Here is a 22,247-nt window from a genome sequence, read left to right as displayed (position 1 = left end):
AAGAGAGAGAGAGAGAGAGAGTGCTTCACTTTCTCATATGAGTAAAGTGAGGAGAATTATAACTGTCCTTATGTTTGGTGGTGAGTGAAGTCCAAATCCCTGGTGTTGGGTTTGGACCTGCTGACTTTTATTCCTTTCTTTTTTTCTTTGACTTTTCTCGTTTTGTTCTGCTCAGACCCCAGACTTATGTGAGAAACTTGTGCTGATTCTTACAGCTTCACTAAGGGCAAGTCATGCTTGACTAATCTAGTGGCCTTCTACTATGGAGTGACTGCATCAGTGGAAAAGGGAAGTGCTAGTGATGTCACCTACCTGGATCTCTGTAAGACCTTTGGTACGGTCCCCAACAACATACTTGCCACTAAGTTGGAGACGTATGGATTTAACTGTCAGGTGGATAAGGTATTGGCTTGATGGCTGTGTCCAGAGTTACAGTCAATGGCTCAATGTCCAAGTGGAAACCAGTAGCAAGGGCTGTCCCTCAAGGGTCCGTACGGGGACCAATACTATTTAATATCTTCATTAATGACGCAGAGAGTAGGGTTGAGTGCATCTTCATCAAGTTTGCAGATGACACCAAGCTGAGTGGTGCAGCTGATTTGCTAGAGGAAAGGGATGCCATCCAGAGGGACCTTGACAGGCTTGAGGAGTGGGTTTGTGTGAAGCTCATCAAGTTCAACAAGGCCAAGTGCAAGGTCCTGCACCTGGGTTGGGGCAATGACCAGAATCATCAGAAACTGGGGATGAATGGATTCAGAAAAGCCATGTGGAGAAGGATTTAGGGATACTGATGGATGACAAATTGGACATGAGCTGGTAATGTGCACTCACAGCCCAGAAAGCCAAGCATATCCTGGGCTGCTTCAAAAGAAATGTGGCCAGCAGGTCAAGGGAGGTGTTTCTCCCCTTCAACTCTGCTCTCATGAGACCCCACCTGGACTACTGCTTTGAGGTCTCCAGTAAAAGACAGACATGGACCTGTTCGAGTGGGTCCCGAGGAAGGCTACAAAAATTATCTGAGGGGTGAAACACCTCTCCTGTGAAGAAAGGTTGAGACTACCAGCTACTGTTCCCTGGAAGTTATGACACTGATGTCCAGTGCTTGTAAAGACAAGTGCTTTGAGAAGCGTGCTTAAGAAATGATGTGCCTTTCTGAAAAATAGTGCTAGGACCCCAGTAGCTGAAAGTGGAGAAGGGGACAAGAGGCAGGAGGTTTAGAGCTCCTGTGCAGCAAGCAGGACGTGAGCCATCAGTAAAAAGCTGTTCATGTGGGACTGTCTCAGCATTCTTTGTGCAGCAGCTATGCAGATGATTGATCGCTGGTAATTGTACTTACACCTCTGAGCCCTCTGATACCATCCTATGCCAGTGCTCAGGTTCTCAGCTATATCCTCCTCATTAGGGTTTCTGTGTCTGAGTGTTTATTTATTAAGTTTCTTTAATTTTCTCTTATCTGTCCTTATCTCCCCTTCCCTCTTTTTAATGCTGAATAGCTGCTAACCACATATCCTCACAAACTAGATCAACTTTCTACTCCAGGCATTTTTACAGAAAGCACAGAGAAATAGACTCATCCCCATTGACAGAGATTTAAGAACTGGATTGCTCCTTAGGCTAGCAGGTTACCCTTTTCCTGCTTCCTCAACCCCTGAAGGAGGAGTTAAACACGGGTGTGTCTTTCATTCCTGGCTAGGAGCTGATGGACAGTGCTGCTCCCTTGTTCTTCTTTGCATTACAAAAATACAGCTTGGGGATGTGAGAGGGAAATGTTTCAAAGACTTGCCTATGAATGCACCATTTTCACATGTGTAAATCCACTGGACTCCCTAGTTGATTATTTGAAGGGACCACCTTGCCTATCTCCCACCCAAACTGTGAACTCTTCTTCAGTATTTTCTCAGTAACATTTTATTCAGCTCTGTCGCAGAACAGTGTTTCTGCTGTGTAGGATAAAAGAAGCACAACACCTTGCCTTTCCTTGCTTTCTGGACCTGGAATGTTGGGCTCTTTTGTTTGTATCTTGTTGTGCTGTCTACCCACCCTTCTTGCAAGACAACTAGATGCTAATCTGCACCATATCATCACACCTTTTACCTGTGGGTATCTCCTTCCTAATATTTTTTCCCTGCTATTACCACAGCATGCAGCTTTATATAAATCAGGAGTTTTACTTGAAATTCTTTTTTTAAGATGCTTCTACAAGTTCAGGGTGGGGAAAACCAAATGCAAATAGAAGCTCATGTTATATTTGAATAAAACCTGAAAGCATATATATAAATGTGCTATATGTTTATGTATAGCTATTTAGCATTTATAAAGCTAAATAGAAATAGCTACAGCTCCCTGTACAGCTACAGCCCTTCCATATGTTTCATTGGTGATATTGTTGTAAATAGACTGCTCTCCTGCTTCTCAACCCTTTGAGCAGATTGAGACATGATGTTGTTCCCCTGATGAAGTAAAGGACAAATAATATTTCAAATGCTTAGGCTCTTTCTTTGTGGCCAGTTCAGACTCTCTTTAATTTCTCTGCAGAGGCTTTTCCCTGTGGTTTACACGGTTCTCACTCTCCCCGCATTTATTCACTGGGACAACTTTATTGAAGACAAATCCTTAAACGATACATTAGAAAAGAACTGTATATCCTGTATATGCTTGTGACACAGTCCATGGTAACAGGAGATGAGATGGGTGTTTCTAGATTTAGGCCTTATTTACATTTTCCACTTGTGGTAATTTGAACAGAAAGTCATGGCAGGAGCAAGGAACTGGGAAAGGGACATTACCTGAGAGGCTCGGCATTGTGTAAGGGGGGTTCAGGCTACCCATGAGCAGCCCTGGATTCAGCCAGATCCATGCAGTGTGAGAAATGATCTCCAGCAGAAAAAAACACACTTCATACATTCTATTCATTGTGGGAGGCATTGGCCTGTCAGCCTTGCACAGCCTGTGAGAAAGAGCTAGGCTTTGATGAAAAACAGGCCTTGGAAGAAAGATAAGAGGCTGCTGAGCTATGCCAAGGTGGCAGGGAAAAACAACGGACAGCTGCAACACTGAACTGTGGAAAAGTACTGAACTGTGAGAAGTTACTGCCGCAAGAACAGTGCGTGAATAAGAAGGTGATTGGTCTGCACAGCGCATGTTAGAGTGGTCTGATGGTGATAGGAGCAAAGGTTGATATCTGTCTAATTGCTGATTTGTTAACTATGAAGTAAGAGCTTTACTGACAGCATCCGAGAGCATAAGTATGTACCATTGTAACAATAAACTCTCTTTCTTTATGGATTTCATCAGGAGTCCATGTCTCAGTTGCCACAATTCATTGACAATCTAAACATCAAATATTGTGAAAGTATCTTACCTTTTGAGTTTAGATGCCTAAATGTAAACATCTGATTTCAGACTGAATCCTACCCTACATTAAGCCAGTTGAATTCCTTCAGAAATGGAAAGCTGGAATTTATCAGTGCCTCAAGCGAGCAGAGATGCCATGGCCAGCATCATCTGGGACCTCCATCCTCTGCCCATAGCTCCAGCAGCTCCACATAAGCTCAGGCCTGGATGCTCTTCCCCTACCTCCCCTCCCACCTGTGTAAGCAGCCCTGTGCCCCATCACCTGCTCTTCCTGACATGTTTCTAGGCTTCCTGGTTTGACCTTGGTTCTGACTTGCCACCTTGTGTTTATCAGATGATCAACGGCCCTCAAAGGCTCTGTTCTGCTCACCTTTTTGTGTGTGCTGCAGGATTGCACCCTGTTGGTGGGGTCACTGCCTCTGCCTGTGTTTTGGACACCCTTGTCTCCCGATTAGTCCTCTCTCGTGGAGAAGCATCATTCCTGCTGCTCTCGGTAGTGCTGTGACAAGGCAGATGAAAATGAAACATGTAAACACTGAATAACCCCTTGTTGCAGGTGAAGTAATTTTTGTTTCCTGAGGGAGGAATGGCTGGGGGGTGTGAGCGCTCATTAACAAGTACAGACAAAATGAGAATTTCAAGAAAACTCAAGTGACCGTGAATTCAACTTGAAAATAGTACACAGTTTGGGGGAAAAAAGGTAAGAGGGTGGGTAATGATGAAAGATATTTTACTCATTGTTATAAATTGTACTCTGATGCTCTCAGAATGAGATGTTTTATTTAAAATAACTATTTTCAGCACCTTTACAGTGAAACAGGCTTTAAAAAAACATAGGGAAGTTCAAATGGATTTTCAGAAAGAAAAAAAAAAAAGGTCACTTAAGCTGTGGCTGAGATCTAAGCTTAAGCATCTATATATGTACTTAGATGTGAACTTTAACTTCTGTAATAGGCGGGTGCTCCTATATAAGACTTTGATTTTCAACTGGGAAATGCTGAGGCATCTGATGTCTCCCCACGGGGGAAGATCTGGCAGAGGGTACATGGTAAACCTGTTTCTCTTCGGTAGCCTCACTAGGAGACCAGGCAGGATTGATTCACTTGTCCAGACACCGACTGAGCACCACTTGATTTGTTCTAGTATATCCTGTCTGGCCCACTGACATCATCCAGAAAGGAAACTTCCGTATTTTGGACACCCTCAGGCACTGAATTGCCCTCGAGACTCCATCACCTGTATTGGGCAGGTAGGGTGCATAAGGCATCCCAAATGACATGGCACCTCGGTGTGGGCAACTGAACTAAGGTGTATACCCCTGACTCTAGTGGGAGGATAGATAGATAGATAGATAGATAGATAGATAGATAGATACATACATACATACATACATACATACATACATACATAGATACATAGATAGATAGATACATACATACATACATACATACATACATAGATACATACATACATAGATAGATAGATACATACATACATACATACATAGATACATAGATACATAGATACATACATACATACATACATACATACATACATACATACATGTGGGCTGAGATGACTTACAGCATTCTGTCTGATGTCCCGCTGCCATTCTGAAAATGCACAAGTCTCCAGCAGGTTCTGTGCTACATCTGCATGACTGCAAAGTTGTCTCTGGTATCTAAGGACATCTAAAAGGATGTTTGATGTCTGTGTTTTGGCCTCTTGATCCCATTTTGCATTTACCTGCAGACACCTATATTTAGATGGCTAAATGCTAGTACCTTGATCTTTGAGTCCCAATAACACGGGTTTGGGGCGTATTTAGAATGGGTCCAAAATGCTTCATAAGTGACTGCAGTTACAAGCATACATGCTTTCATCTAGTTGAGTTTTTAATTTGATTTTGCTGGGTTTTCTCAAATAAAACCAAAAATCTTTGCACTGATTTTTTCAAGTTCTCTTTTGCTGCCCATCTGAAAGGTGTTATGTTTAGTGCGTTTCACTTCTTGTTGCATTTAGTTGTTGGGAGCCGAATTCATGCTAACTGGAGGTTGAGAAGTTAGCTGGTGAAGGTAGTCATCTAGACTCCCTCTGTAGTCAGAGAAGTGAGATCAGCACCCTAAGAAATCCATTTTCCTTTCAAAAAGGTACCTAAAACTAGGGAATAGATCATCTTTTGGGTATGCTGTTTTCTCTCCATTAACTACGGAGAAAGACAAATGCATCTGCTTCGGAATTAGGAAAAGTGAGGCAGTATCCATCCTGTCACTGGAAGATGGACTAGGATGATGACATTTCTCTGCTTCATGCAGCGTCTTGTGAAGTGTCTAGTGATGTACACCCTTAGGCCCATAAAAACGGCTAAAGAAGCCTTTGGAGGTTAATTGTTCCTTTCTTCAGACTCGCCTTGATTTTTTTGCACCGTTGCTGTTGCTTTGGTATTGCCAAGCAGCAGAGTCAAAGCATTACCTACTCGCAGCATCACTAGAAATGCTCGTTAACAGATGCCAAGTGGGAGTCTATGTGCTTGTGTATGGCATAAATGACGAAACAAGGGAGACCATAAAGTCAAACACAGCAAAGGGATCGTTAGCCCCAGAGCATCCAGTCAGAAGCATGCAGGGAGTTTTACTAAGAACTGGAGGGTACGTAAAGCATTTGGGAAGAGAAGACAGGTCAGAAGAGACTGCATTTCTGACTGTGACACTAAACGGGGAGGAGAAAGGAAACGGTGAAGCTTACCCTGAAATTGTCATAAGGCAAGCATGCCTTTCACTTCCTGGTTGGCTTGTTTCATTGCCTGCAGCCACTAGGAATGGGATTCACCTTTCTTTCCTTTACATAGTCTTAGACTTCAGAGAAGTATATGTAGAGAACAGAAGGGCAGCAACTGTGATGGCATTTTTCAACTGAAAAAAACATTTGATGGGAAACCAGGGAAGAACATGCTAACAAGTCTGTCTTAACAAAGAAGAGCATTCCTGAGACACACAGGTAAGTATGATACATTGGGAGAAATCAATATGGATTTTCTACAGCCTTGAGTTTCTTGACGTTATTAACAAACAGGTAGACAAAGCAAACCTGCTTATTACATTTTATTTGGATTTCCCCAGAGTTTTTCACAGAAATGAAGCCACCCTGTAACAAAAGGAAAAAGCCTTAATTTCATTTAAGAAAAAAACCCAACAAACGTGAAACAGCAGTAAATGAATACTCATCACAGGAGAAAGAATTCACCAGACAAATTCACAGACCCTTATGTTCAAATCCATTGTATTCAAGATACTCGTAAATATTCCTAAACGATCTGGAAAATGAATGAGTGAACTCAGCTGTGGAGACCTCCAGAAAGGCTGGATTGCTTGAGTCACTAAGTTTGCTAAGATGGCAGGTGGAATTTGATAAAGACAATTTAGAAGTGCTGCATCTGAAAAGTAACAATCCTAGGCAGGTGACCTGCTCTCCATAGTCTAAGAATGGGATTAAAAACATCTCCAGCGATGATGATAAGAACTTAGACAAGTACCTCACACAACAGTACATATTTTAAAAACAATCTGCACTGAATCCTACCCTTAGTTTTTAACATGCAAAATCATACAAAAGCTTGGTGCAATGAATCCTACCCTCCATCTAAGTGGTCTGTCAAACACTGAAGGAAGCTTCCATGTGTAAACCAGAATGGGGGTCTCTAGAATTTTAGAAGTTAAAGTATTGTGAATACCTTGGGTTAAGACTCATCTCATTCCATTTAGCCATCTAAAAGATAGGTGTAAAAGTCTGAGCAAGCTGTCAACAGTTCCCTCAGTGAGACATGGACCTCCAGAAGACAATCCTGGAGAAGCTGAAGTGCTGAAACAGAGGAACCTAGGGTCACTTGGGGTGATCAGAAATTATTTACCTGCAATCCAGGTGCTTTGCTTAAGACTGACTTCCTCAAGACTGACTTCTATAGCACACCTGTGTCACATCTGTCAGCCACATGTACATGTCTTGGGTACTCAAAAACATCCAGTGACTGATACAAGGAAATGATCACCTGCTTTGCAACTTATTTACTTATAGCAACTTATTGCAACTTATAATGATTTTTGAATATTGCTTAATAATCCTGCTTGCCCTGACTGTTCTGTGGAAGCTTACCAAGGACTACTGTGTTCAGCAAAAATAAGAGATATGTCCTTGGAAAGCAGATGGGTTCTAACAAGTTGAGTCTTTGTAGAGTATAGATAGCCATATATGGACAGTAGAAACTAGTATGCTAGTGCTTTTAGATAAGACAGAAAAAGCAAACTGGCTGGAACCACTCTTGTTGTTCAACAAATTGGCTAAGAGAAACTGCACATGCTCCGAGGAAAAGTACAAGGTGAGGAGGACTGTGAGCCTTCCTCCAACAGACCCCCAAAGACGCCCCCCAGGAGGCAATGGGCAGGCGCAGAGAGAACATAAACTGCTGACACCAGCCTCTGGAACCAACGCAGCCTCACTCATGCATATGGATGTTTGTGTTATGTAATCCAATGAATATGTATATCCACACTCGATAAGTTTTTGGTAAAATGTGCGGTGGGTGTGCAAGCTTTGTGGAGAAATCCCCTTGCACCCCAGTGCCGGAGTAAACATACCAACATACCTGCTGGATAACTCTTTGAGCTGTAGAGTCTGTTTCCACGAATCAGTGACCATACACTAATAATATCATGCTTAGTTATCTGGCTGTGCTGGTTTTAGCTGGAATAGACTTAAATGTCTTCATAGTACCTCATATGGGGCTATGTTTTGGATTTGTGCTGAAAACAGTGTTGATAACACGGGGATGTTTTCGTTCTTGCTGAGCAGGGCTTACACAGCATCGAGGCCTTTTCTGCTTCTCACACCACCCTGCCAGCAAGCAGGCTGGGGGTGCACAGGGAGCTGTGAGAGGACACATCTGGGACAGCTGACCCCAAATGACCAAAGGGATATTCCATAACCATACAACGTCATGCTCAGCAACAAAATCAGGGAGAAGAAGAAGGAAAGGGAGGACATTCAGAGGGATGGTGTTTGTCTCCCCAAGTAACTGTTATGTGTGATGGAGCCCTGCTTTCCTGGAGATGGCTGAACACCTGCCTGCTCATGGGAAGTAGTGAATGAATTCCGTATTTTGCTTTCCTTGCATGTATGGCTTTTGCTTTAGCTATTAAACTATCTTTATCTCAACCCATGAGTTTTCTCACTGTCACCCTTTCGAATCTTTTCCCATCCCACTGGCTGGAAGTGAGCAAGCAGTCATGTGGTATCTAGTTGCCAGCTGGGGTTAAACCATGACACTGACTGATTTAATCCAGATCATCTGAAGATACTCAGCTGCCCACCCATCTAGCACAGAGGGAGAATTATCTTGCCTGCTTCTGCCCATTGATTATGCAGGCAGCCTAAGGCCAACCTCTCTGACTCAGAAGTCTAAATCACAGATGGTTTTTGTGCTTAGAAGGACTGTAATTCCAAATTTATGCTCAGATTTTAGTGTTTTCTATTCAGAAGTGAGTTGTCTGATTCCTCTGGACCTTAGCTAGTAATCTAAAATCTAAGTTTGCTGGACAAGTTGAATAAAGAAGACTAACCATAGACCTCTGCAACTAATCATCTACCTTTGAGCTAGTTATTACTTGTTCTCTTACAGTTAGGAGAGACTGAGCCAATAGAGTCACTGGACTTTTATGGCAAGAGACATGTAAACTAAGTCAGACTAATCACTGCTGACAGTCTATTTCCAACATGAAAGGAAATTTTGAATATTTATTCTCATGTAAATATCTACATTGCCAATGTCTTAAGTTAGATAAAATTAATCCTGGAGGCAGTGACAGTTTCACTGGGAGTATGGAAAAGGCTTCAAGAAGACGGACTGACTTTCTGACTGCTAAGTGCCCTAATTTTATGGTTCCCAGTCACTAGTGTATGTCCAGATACCAAAAGCATGACATCCAAGTAGATCAAGCTTCTATTTTAAAAAGCTCTTGAAGTTTTTCAGTTAGTTTCTGACTTCAGCTGAAAATAACAATCATTGTAAATTATGTGATTTTTTTTTTTCTTAAACACAGGTACTCTCTCTGAGGACCTCTGAACAGAAAAGGCATTTTGTTTAAGTAGACAGTTAGCAGGACTTAACTCTGCCCACTGAACATCTTTAAAAATAGCTTTATATACCAGAAAATAAGGTAAAAGCTGAACATTAAATGCCCTTATCTTTCCAAGCTGATAGCAGGAGAAATGACTTTACCTTTGCTACTAGCTACTTGGCCATCTAACATGGCTGCTTGATGCTCAGAAAGTTATGATAAGCTGGAGTAAATCAATATTTGACTCTTACAGGAAAATGATACCTCAAGAGATGGAACTGAAAAGCACAAGAAAATGATATATTTTCATTGCACATAGTGAAATCTTTGGTTGAACTTCAAAATAAATACCTGTGACTGAAGAATTTATGTTCTCCGCACAACCACTGTAACTTGAATTTTCCAAAGCATCAAAGAAAGTTAGGTCCCCGACGTTCACTGAGAGTCTGTAGTACCAAGCACAGATTTTTCTTATCTAACATAAGGACTGTAACCCAGCTTTTTTTTTTTTTTTAATTTTATTTTTTGACATCTGAATAATAGTCTAAAAGTAGGCCAAGTCTTTATGTTCAAAGCATGGAACTCCGTATGATCCTTCTGATGTTAGTCATGTATTTTGTGTGATCTTGGCAACTTCTGGAAGGGGGACGGGTGAATCTTGACTCTGACAGGGAAGGTGGTGGAGATTAGCCTCACAGACATTAAGTTAGCTAGCATAAATACCCTCTTGGGAAACCAGGATTTTTGTAAGGGGGAAGAATTTTGTTTGGAAGATTCCTCTTTCTGTGTTAATTAACATACCTGTACTAAAAGTCAGCAGACTCTTCTCAAAAAATCAAAATATTTTCATGGACTTTACTATAACAGTTACAGTCAGGAGAAAAGCAGAGCAGGGGAATGAAACAGCTGTCATGAAATTCATCATCCTTGGTTTCCAAAGTATTCCAGAAGTACAGTTTATCTTCTTCCTGATGTTTCTAGTGACCTACATTACAACTGTGTTGGGGAACCTCCTGATCATGGTGCTGGTTGTGACTGATCATCACCTTCATAACCCCATGTTCTTTTTCCTGGGGAATCTGTCATTCTTGGAGACCTGTTACGATTCCACCCAGATGCTGGCAAGTTTCCTAACAAGCAAATATGTGATTTCACTTAATGGTTGCTTTCTGCACTAATTTTCTTCACTGGGCTAGCAGGCGCAGAGTGTTGCCTCCTGTCTGTGATGTCTTATGACAGGTACACTGCCATATGCAAACCATTGCATTACAGAACCATAATGAATGGCAGGTGCTGCCTCCAGTTAGCAGGTGGATCCCGGGTAAATGGATTGTTGGCTAGTGCCATAGTCACCTCTCTGATGCCACAGCTAACTTTCTGTGGCCCAAATGAAACTGATCATTTCTTCTGTGGCTTCACACCGGTGGTAAAGCTCTCCTGCAGTGATACCCACTGGACTGAGATTGTAACGTTCATCTTGGCCTCCCTTTTAACACTACCCCTGTTTCTCTTGACACTCCTATCTTATGTGTACATCAGCAACACTGTCCTCAGGATCCCATCCTCCATAGGAAGGCATAAGGCTTTTTCAGCCTGTTCTTCCCCCTTACTGTGGTGACACTTTTCTATGGGATCTTGATTGTTGTGTACTTGGTACCAAAACCAAACACCCTGGGAAACCTCCACAAAGTGTTTTCTGTTTGCACACAGTTCTGACTCCACTGGTCAATCCCCTCATCTATGGCTTAAGAAATAACAACATAAAGAAGGCTTTGAGAGCAGCCGTGAGCAAATACAGGGTTTTTGATAAGGTCTAGAAGCAGAAAAAATGATCTCAGAGTGAGAGGAGGGCTATGAATACTTTTAACTTTACCCTTACTGACAATACAGGCCCAGCTTCCAAATACAGAAGCTATAAATGTAATCTCTACTGATCAAAGAAGTACAATGACACTGAACCTATGAAGTATGTGCCTTTTTGAACCAGCAGACCAGATGAGCTCCTGAAGAGCATCTCAACAGCACTGTCAGTGGGCAAATTATTTGATTCCTGTAGTCTGAGAATCCAAAATATGCACTGGTGTGGTTTCATGTGAACCATTTCCTAGGCTTTTATTACAGTTGTGACAAGAGCTAAGGAAATGTAACTGTCCGATAGAAGGATGAAAATAATTTGTCTTTTAGTTATAACTGTGGTGTAGCTTTGTGCAAACACATTCTACTTAGTCATTAATTCCCTAGGTGGTTCAGGAACTGCCCTGCTCTCAGCATAGATGAGTCAGTGGCCTGACCTGGGACACGGTGCTAAACCTAGACCAATCAATAGGCTCTATTTGTATACGTCAATGTGTTGGTTCACATCCTGGACTGAGAGTCTCTCTGTCCCAGAGACTTCTCCCAGCAGTTCCTACCAAAGAACAGATGGGCTTCTACATAGATAAGACACCTGGAAATCACAGAGGAAGGAATGATCCCAAAGTACAGGGATTTAAACATAGGACAGGAAATGTTTTCTGCACAGTTAGGATGAAAAATAGCAGGGCATCATGCATGTGCTGGACTGGTCAAAGAGGGCCACAGACCAGATTGATAGAAGAATTCAGGAGAGAAACATTCCAAGGAGTCTCATCCTATCCACCTGAAGATGCTGCTGCAAAGACTTTTTCAACAGAGTCCCATCACCCCCTGGACAGGGACCAAGCATCCTCTCTGGGAGATTTTGATTCACCTTCTGAGCATTACTTTTGCAAAGAACCCAAAAAGTTACTGTTACATTTAATAAACCCTCTGTGACCATCTGTGCAATGTAGTCAACGGAGGGTGTCCTGGGTCTGGCTGGGATGGAGTTAACTTTCTTCAGAGCAGCCCATACAGCGCTGTGCTTTGTATTTGTGACCAAACCAGTGTTGATAACTGTGTGTTAGGTTTATGCTGCAAGGCTGGGGGCAAGGGGTTAGGTGAGGCTGCAGAACTGGCCTCTGTGAGAAGAGGTCAGGTGCTGCCCCTGTGCTGGGCACGAAGACATTCCAGCCAGCTCCAAAACAGACCCATGGCAGGGCACATCTGAGCCCATCAGCCAAGCTGGTGGTTCCCCTGGGAAAACACATGTAAGAGCAGAAAACCTCAGACAGGCAGAGGAGGAGGGGAAAAAAGACAGTGAGTCTGGAACAAGGGGAGAGGGAATATGTTGTTCTAATTTTTATCTTTGTTTCTTACTACCCAAATCTATTTTATTTGTCAGTAAACAAAATTAGTTTTTCCCCAAGTGAAGTATGTTTTGCCCATGATGGCAATAAGGTAAGTGATCTCCCTGGATGAGAGAGCAACTGGGTGGGAGTTTGGCTCTTAGCCAACATGAACGGACCACAATGACACACCAACTTCTGGCTCTTAATGAACAACACTGGCACAGCACCAAGGCTTTCGCGCTTTCCCCCCACTGCCATACGCACACAGAGAGTAGGCTGGAGGTAGGCAATAGGCTGGGAGGGCACATAGCCGGGACAGCTGACCCGAAGTGACCAAAGGGATTTTCCATGCCCTGTGACATCATGCTCAGCAATAAAAGCTCAGGGAAAGCAGGAGGAAGGGGGAACATATTTGGTTATGGCATTTGTGTTCCCAAGCAACTGTTACATGTGCTGGTGCCCTGATTTCCAGGCATTGGCTGGACATCTGCCTGCTGATGGGAGATAATAAATGAATATTGTTTTGCTTGCACACACACCTTGTGGTTTTCCTATCAAACTCTCATTATCTCAGTCCATGAATCTTCTCTCTTTCCTTCCATTTTTTCACCATCCCACAGGAGAAGGGAATGAGAGAGGGGCTGCGCAGGTGTTTGCTGGCTGAGTCAACCCCCACAGAGCATTAATTGATGCAGCCAGTGGAGTCTGGAGAGTAAACCAGCTCACTCAGAGGTGGACCCTCACTTGGTCAGCTGAGGTTATCTTTATACATGGCTGAATGTATTGACTAAGGGCAAAATTCAATCACTCAGATGTACCTATATGTTGCCACCTGATACGTCCTAGGATGTTTCCTCTGGCATCCAGCTGTACCTCCAAAAGGGAACAGGTCTCTACACTCTTCCCATCATCACAGGCAAGAAATGGACTTTTCTAGAACATGTTCACAATGACGTAAAGACATTTATTTACTAGATCTGTGCATCAACAGAAGTCTTCAGATCTATAAAATGACATTTCAGCAAAACAACTCAAATTTCCTAAGCCTTCATTCCTTTTGCATGAAATCATAAATGGGATTGAGAGAGAAGCAAGCTAGAGAGAGACATTATTTTGATTTATGTCTTGTATGAAGATTTTAAAAAGCCCCCAAAGAAGGCCCTGGAAAAAATATCAATTTTATAGACAGAACTAGATGAGTTCACAGAAGAGGTTAGTGTTCCTCCATGTACTTGTCTGCTGAGATTAGTTCTAGAGATGCAGAGATCAAACAGGAACTGTCCACACGTTCTTCTTGGAAGACATATTCACCAGGACACTGGGGACACAGTGGTGCTCTAATTGTCCTCATTGGTGTCATCTGGGCTCTCCACCCAGACACCCTCTGTCCATAGGCCTACCATCTCCAAATAAGCTCAGGCCTGGACATGTCCCCACCGCCACACACACACTTGCCTGAGCTGTGTCATAGGTAAGCCTATGCTAAGCCCTGTCCCCTGCTGTTCCTGACTTGTTTCAAGGCCTCCTGAAAGGAGAAAGCTACATGGCAGCAACCATGCAATCACCTTATTATACACAATAATATCCACTGAGATACTTCTATAATTAGAAAACTTCTCCAACATAGTGTCTACGTAAACAGTGGGTCCAATCCAGCAAAGGAACTGAACACCTATCATACCAGTTTTCTTCACAGAAAGTTTCTAAAAGTTCAGTTCAGTACATATAATCAAAGAGCATCAGATCTTGAGTAAGTTTGGATGAAACATAGAATCATAAAATGGTTTGGGTTGGAAGGGACCTTAAAGATCATCTAGTTCCAACTCCCCTGCCATGGGCAGGGACACCTTTCGCTAGATCAGGTTACTCAAAGCCCCGTCCAACCTGGGCTTAGCCACTTCCAGGGAGGGGGCAGCCACAGCTTCTCTGGGCAACCTGTGCCAGTGTCTCACCACCCTCACAGGGAAGAATTTCTTCCTTACATCTAATCTAAATCTACCCTCTTTCAGTTTAAAGCCATTACCCCACTTCCTATCACTACAATCCCTGATAAAGGGTCCCTCCCCATCTTTCCTGTAGGCACCCTTCAAGTACTGGAAGTACTGGAACAGACATGGTCATGGGACTGTCTTGAACACTCCATTCCATCCTCATGACAAGATGCAGCACATTCAACATTCAACAAACAGCATCCTTGAGCAACGACACAGCCCGCATGCCTCTTCAGGCACTTTCCATTGAAACAATACCAGAAAAAGCACCAAGCTGCCTTAGAGCTCAAGCCCAGTGTAGCTGAAGGAGAGCTCCCTGGAAAGATCAGGCACATGCCATTCTCTAACACTTACTCTGGGGACCAGAGAACACTCCTGAGGATTCACTGTCCAAGCAAGATGGAGCTGCATTGAACCACGTAGTGCTCTGCAGGGTTTATGTGCCACACTGCTGTAAGGAAAGCAGCGTGGATGCCTACTTTTCTCAGACAAAGTGGAAGAGTAATCCCTGGAGTGGTTCACAAAGGTAGTATAGACTGGGCTTCAACCATCTTCCACATCAGATGAGCCAGACACCTGAGCACTCATTACAGCCAGGAAGCTTCTTTTCATGGGAGCCTGGTGCATGTGACATTGCTCTTTAAAAGACTTCTCTGAAAAAGGTCAGAGAAACCATGGGATTCTAGAATCATCCAGGCATGAAGGGGCCTTCACAGTCAATTATTACAATCTCATGCTCAATTCAGGATCAACACTCAGTTCAGCTCAGGTTGCTCAGGGCTTAGCCTGGTCACATCTTGCAAGCCTCCAAAGACGGAATTCCACGGACCACTTTCAATGGACAGCTATTGTCAGAGCATTTTTTTTTCACTAAATTCACTTAGACCCTCCACGTCTTCAATCTGTGTTCATTGTCTTGTCCTCCTGTCATGTACCTCTATAAAGAACAGTGTTTGTCTTCTCAGTAGCCTCTCCTTTGGTAGTGGAAAGCTCTCATAAGGTCACACTAAGCCTTCTGTTCTCCAGCATCAAGAAACTCAGTTCCCTGACTCTCACCAAATACAGTGTGTTCCAGCACCTTGGCCATCTTGGTCATCTCCACCAGAATCACCCAAGCTTATAAACATCTCCCTTATATTGGAGGACCCCAAACTGGATACACTATTACAGAGTCTGTCTAACCAGTGCTGAGTAAAAGGGAATAAACGCTTCCCTCTGTAGCCTGCTGGCTATGCTCCTCACGATATGGCTCAGTACATTGTTAGTTTTCAAGCCCAAGAACCACAAACAGAAGTTTTGAGCAGAAATCAGCTTTGCTGATATCAGTGTTGTCAAGGAGGGAAAATGAGGAGAAACTTCTCCCATAGAGGCAAATTAGCTACAACCCATCTGGGCCCCACTCCACTGGGCATTCTCTTCAGCTAATGCAGGTCATGACTTCAGCGGTGAACTAAGTTACCACTACCAGGCTCCTCCTCTTGGAGCATGCTTTCGAGCTCATTCTAGGCTACATTCACATGGGAGGAGAAATCCCCAGAGGAAACTGTCTTGATAGATGGGGTGTATTTTAAGATGCTGCTTCAGAAAGCTGTGTTTGTGAACACAGTTTGTGCCTCTGATGAAAGGTGAGAATATTAATCCTTTGTTGCTGGCTCCTTTTCTATTTTCTTTGCTGTTTTCTCTTTCGTATATTCTTCACTGGGTCTAATAATGCAATAGTGAGTTATATTCCAAGTTCTATAGTTGTCTGACTCTTCCAGTGTAACTAAATGTTACAGTTTTAAATTAATATTTTAGTGTCATGAATGTTTATATCACCATCTTTAATTCCATGGAAAATTAACTGAAACCTCCTCCACACCTGTTCATCCCAGTAATGCCTTCATATTGTATGAAAAACCTGAGAATTGGAGGTTCATTCAACCCCAAGTTAGGGACCTAATTCTGAGCTAAGTTTTAATCAACACAGGAGAGGAAAGGCCGATTCAGGCAAACCATGTTAGACTTGTATCTTCATCAAGAGATGAGTGATGCTATAGAAGGGTCTGTCTCTCTCCATTGACACTAGTGGAAGGGGAAACCACCAGCAGAGTCTGTTTGAAGATTGCCTCGAAGTGCAATGAGATGAGGTGAATGCTACTGAAAATCTAATTCTGTGCCCTTAGACTCCAAGGCAGAAATTATAACTCTGTTGTACCTGAGTATCAGAGCCTCTTCTCAGTCATTTGGAATGGAATTCCAGGCACAATTGGGTGGATCTTATTTGGGAAGATCTCCAGCTGCAGCTTGCAGCACTCTAGCTTGGTGAAACACAAGCCCAGAAACAGCTTCAGCCTTACACTGTTGAGTAAATCGTCAGGCAGAGAGTCTCTGATCTCCCTGAAGACAATCACCAGAAATGGACAGAAATGTCACCCTTCTGTTTGCAATTAACAGCTTTGCGCCTTCAGTCGCTGAGATCCCCTCACAGGCCTGATCAGTCATAGATAAAGTATGAAGCGTGCATGATGCACAGCTGGTAAACATTGTTTCTCTATTCCTCAGGTAACATTAAAATTATTTTAGAAAATTAATTATTTAAATTGCATATTTGTTTATAAATTAGCAAATTAACATCTCTGTTCTCTTCTGTCTACTTATCACCCTGTGGTACAATACACTATTCTCTCTTCCTCTCCTTGCTTTCACTTCTGAAAGGTCTTGCTTTTAGCCCAGTGCAGATTCATTCTGTACCCAAACAGACCTGGTGGAAATCAGGTCTCAGCATCTATGTTTTGGGATTCATGTGAAGAAGTCAAAGTCTGTACCACAGCCAGGGAAGATCCACTATGCCATGGGATTGCTTTAAATGTCTCTGATACTATTTCAGGAAAAAAAAAAAAAAAAAGAAAAAAAAAAAGTCCTGTTAATCCTTTGAAGACCTGCACTCAAAAATTACTTTATCTTATTTATCTATTATTATTATTATTGTCGTATCTATCATTCTATTCAAGTACTGATGTGACTTCCTTGAACACTGACATATTTTCTCCCTTATTTTCTGTGATGTGGGGGTTTTGGTTTGGTTTGGGGTTCTTTTCTCTTTGGAGACACATCTGTCTCTCTCTGTGACTTTCTCTGTTTTTTACATTGGGTTGAATATGTTCTGGCCATGATGCAGTAATGTCTTTCTTTTTATTCCTACATAGGGGACACCAAGGCAAATGCATCCACGGAATCTCACCAAGGTCTCTGAATTCATCCTTGAGGGTGTTTTTGACAACCCTCACCTTCAGGGTCTCTATATTGCAATATCTTTGTGTCTCTACCTCGCTGCTATCCTCAGCAACTCCTTTGTCATTATAGCTACCCTTGCCCACCCACCACTTCACACCCCTATGTACTTTTTCATCTCCAACCTGGCCATCCTTGACTTGGTAGGCATCTCCTCAGTTCTGCCCAAGATGTTGGAGAACCTGATCCTGAGCAAGAACACCATCTCCTTTGAGGGCTGTGTAGCACAGCTCTACACCTTCACTTTCTCAGGCTCAACAGAGCTTATACTGTTAACAGTCATGTCTTATGACCGGTACCTGGCCATTTGCCAGCCCCTTCACTACGTAGCCATGATGAGCAAGGGGACCTGCATCTCTTTAATGGCTGGCGTCTGGGGAATCGGTACCGTTAATTCCCTCATAAACACTCTTCTTGTAGCACAGCTGGACTTCTGTGGGCCAAATTTAGTCCAAAATTTCTTGTGTGAGATACCCCCGCTCCTTGCCCTGTCCTGCAGCTCAACCTATCTCAGTGAAATCATGGTTTACATGGCAGACATCATCTTAGGCATGGGAAACTTCCTGCTGCTCATCCTCTCCTATTGCCTCATCATCATGACCATCCTGAAAATCCAGGGCTCTGCAGGGAAGTGGAAAGCCTTCTCCACCTGCTCCTCACACCTTGCTATTGTTGGCTTGTTCTACTCCACCATCATCTACACCTATATCCAGCCAACTAGGGCTCCATTAAAGAAAAACAAAACAGTGAGCATTATGTACGCTCTGGTGACTCCCACACTGAACCCTCTGATCTACAGCCTGCGCAACAAAGTGATCAAAGTGGCGTTCTGGAAAATTGTACCATTTCACAAGACATATTAATACACGTAGCTACATGCCCGTACTTTTCAGCCCTGTTCTGCACGGCCCACAGCCATGGGTAGCTGCAGAGTTGTGTCAACCTTTGCTGCCAATAAGAGTGACATTGCTTTCACTGAAGTTCATATGTTGCAACAACGTTACTTCTTAAAGAGAAATTATCTAAACTGAGGATACCCAGAGCAGGGTGAGGTGAAGCGTACCTTAGAAGTGTTTGTTACTCTGGATCCTCTAGAAAGGGAAGCAAGAGCACAAACTCGATGGAGATGACTACATGGTAGCTTTGATCAAGTGTTCATACTTATTTCTATCAGCTGAGACTAGAGTTCATTAACAACCCTAGATTTCTTTTCTTTAGTCATCTGATGGAATGCAAATACTGGTCAGCTCTTGAGTCAATCTCCCTTTTTGGTCAGCAGAGAGGCAAAGGCACTTTAAGGATGGAATTCATCTGAATTTTTCAGACCTTCCTCTGCTCCTGAAATTGTACCTTAAAGGTCTGTTTCTCCCTGTTTTGAAGGAGAACGGCCTCCTACAGTTAACTCAGCCTGCCTATTGATAAACTATCCAATATTTATGTTCTTAAAGCTTTTTAATATAAAATCAGATCTTTACTGAAGAACATAGAAATCATGAATCAAATCATCATTTAACACTGTGAGAAATTAATCACCATGATTATGTGCTCAGTCTCAGGCTCTTGGTCATGACTTTCCCTCATTCTTCCCAAGATTTACTTTTTTTAAGAATCTGAAAAAGAAAACAACAAAAAGTAAAAGCCTAAGTACATAACAATAATGTGCTAGAAATATATTATTTTTAAGATATTCCTCTACCAGTATTTGTGTGCTCTTGGATTTTTAGATTGTGTGTACAATCCTGTGCATAACTGTTTTCTGAAGGATATACTGTATGCCTCAGAATACACTCCTGTCCTCAGGTGGTAGCAGATATTTGTCCACCTGAGACGGACCTACAAATCCTCCTCACAGTTAGTGGACCTCTAACTTGTTGGACAAAATGAAAAAAGTCTTAACAAAATTACTTAATGCTTTGGGAAATAAATTTTAGATGAAGTGGGTTCAATGGGGAAATTGATTATTACTTTCACTGCTTTATTGGTTGCTTTACCTTTTACGGATAGAAGGAAGGAAGGAGGGAAGGAAAGAAGATTGAGGGATTTAACCATCTAAAATAAAACAAACAAGCAAAAGATCTTCTTATTGCTTTTGCATTTTGCTTAAGGTTTCAGACAGTTTATCTTCTAGGGCTTGTACAACACTTTTTGGACGATTTTGATCATTTTTCTTACAGAATCAGAATCATCTGGTAAAAGAAGAAATAACTTTACCTGCTGTGAGGAAGGCACAGACCTCACCAATCTTTAGGAACCACCAGTGAAGAGAGATTCCTCTGACCTTATCATCTACTCTCTTGGTTCCAACAGGAAACAATCCCAGACACAGCCAGATGAAGGAAATTCAGTTCAGAATCAGCCACATTAAGGAAGGTTAGGAGACACCCAGCTGTCATTTCCTCAGAGCCTGTAGGGTTTGTCCCTGTTCTTACAGATATTTCTCACTGAATACATACCCAATCCTAAAGTAAATAAGTAACTTTATTTCAAATGGCATGCTGATTTTGATCAGCAGAGTCTCTGTTTCTTGCGGGTAAGAGGAATGTCGTATGCCCATGTTCTCACCTTAAATATTGAACATTTTCACATCCCTGCTCCTGACCTGGGGCTCTCTGTTGAAGCCGTGCAGAGAAAGACTCCACAGAGCAATGCCATGCCAACCATGTTAGGGACCTGTGACAGAGCCTACTGTTCATACAAGGACCCAAAATGTCACCCCAAAACTCCTTTCTGTCCAGTTCCACCTGCTGCCCTGCAGCTGAGATCACACTTGCCACATCCTTTATGCTAGATTCTCCAAGCTTTTCTTCCACAGATACACTGGTCCTTCCACTCACTGGGACAACCTCTCCTGGTTCTGCCTCATTGTTTCTTCCCACTTTATCTTTTCTTTCTTTGAATAAAGCTCTCTTCTCCAGGGAATCCATGATGCTGAAGAAAAGGGCTGGCTGAACCTAAAGGAAATGTCTCCCCTAACACCATCAATGGGATGATGGGAAAGATGACATCATAGGAGGAAGGGACCTGCCACTGTCAGAGGACAGACCCACTTGCTCATCTTTCATGGCACTGCAGAAAGAAGTCAGACAAAGAATGTAAGTTTTTTTCCAGTCCCTTCAGGCCTGAAAACCTGGGATCTATAACACTCTGATCTCGCCTCTGCGTAGATCCAGCTCTGTGATTTCTATCAGCATCAGTATCTGACACCAATGGGTGAGAGGAAATGTCCTCGAGATGCACTAGGGGAGGTTTAGATTGGATATTAGGAAAAATTTCTTCACTGAAAGGATTATCAAGCATTGGAACAGGCTGCCCAGGGAAGTGGTGGACTTGTCAGTGTTAGGCTTATGGTTGGACTCAATGATCTTAAAGGACTTTTCCAACCTAAGTGATTCCATGATTCTATTCTATCCACAGTTCTGTACGGAGATCGTCCTCTATCCAGTTCAATGAGAAGAGGTGAGCTAGCTCACCACCTCTGATGCTGCCTGGGATCTAGGGCTGGGATTCTTCTCAGCTACTTTTCGGGCACAACTGAGTTACCTAAAAATAAGCTTCTGATAATATTTTGGAGGACCTGAAGTATTCTCTACTGCTAACACTCCTGTAGGACATCAGTCTCCTGTACCTTACCTGCCAGCTCCCATGTGACCATGTCTCATCCAATGACACAAGATGCTCGTATTTAAGCAATTCAGCCCAAACCTAAAGAGAGGGAATAATTAACTCACCCAGCTTTATGATTCTAAGGACTACAAAACGAAGTCAACCTAGAGCACTTATACTCTCACTTGAGCCAGGGCAGCAAGGCAGGCAGGGTCCATCCACTTGGCAGTCACATAACACCAACATTTCTGGACAGAAGTGTTAGAGAAAGGAAACAATTCTCTCCGGATGTCCATTTCTCTACGCTGCACATCAGGGAGGAAAGGTTCCAGGTTGACTACTGGCATTTAGAAATAATATTTTTAGCTTTTCTAGTTATACACAGATCTGAGGTCAGCCTCACTGCAAAACTGAAGGTGTTAATTACAGACAGTTATCAGGATAGGCAATCACCTCTTATTGTGGGCAGTCACAGCCTGGCTCTGGAGCAATGGGATCCACCTGCTACTCATGTTCTCCTCATCAGCGCAGCTGAACTCTGCAGTGCTCCTGGAGAAAGTCTGTGGGATCCTGAGCACACAGGTTCTCCCAGCCCTCATCCCTGTCTCAGTGAGGCAGATTCAAAGCACTGAAGTGCCTCAAGTCAGCATCTCTCCATAGCTGCTGAACGGTACCCCAAAGGACCCAAGGATGAACAGCAGATGGGCTCCTTTTCCCACCACACTTGA

The 22,247-nt window shown here is 42.9% G+C and overlaps 1 protein-coding gene and 1 pseudogene across 1 annotated transcript; both read left to right on the top strand.

The window, feature by feature from the left end:
- The first annotated feature begins 10,312 nt into the window (after positions 1 to 10,312).
- On the top strand, positions 10,313 to 11,281 carry LOC141933983 (olfactory receptor 5AR1-like; annotated as a pseudogene).
- Positions 11,282 to 16,261: 4,980 nt separating this feature from the next.
- On the top strand, positions 16,262 to 22,247 carry LOC141933982 (olfactory receptor 13G1-like). The gene is made up of 5 exons (XM_074849134.1): positions 16,262 to 16,268; positions 16,712 to 16,772; positions 17,029 to 17,113; positions 17,832 to 18,755; positions 22,221 to 22,247. Exons 1-5 carry the CDS (start codon positions 16,262 to 16,264, stop codon positions 22,245 to 22,247), a joined length of 1,104 nt encoding a protein of 367 aa, XP_074705235.1.

The sequence above is a fragment of the Strix aluco genome, chromosome 24, assembly GCF_031877795.1.
Source record: "Strix aluco isolate bStrAlu1 chromosome 24, bStrAlu1.hap1, whole genome shotgun sequence".
Lineage (NCBI taxonomy): Eukaryota > Metazoa > Chordata > Aves > Strigiformes > Strigidae > Strix > Strix aluco.
Note: the sequence above shows the minus strand (reverse complement) of the source record. Positions and strands in the feature narration are given on the sequence as shown.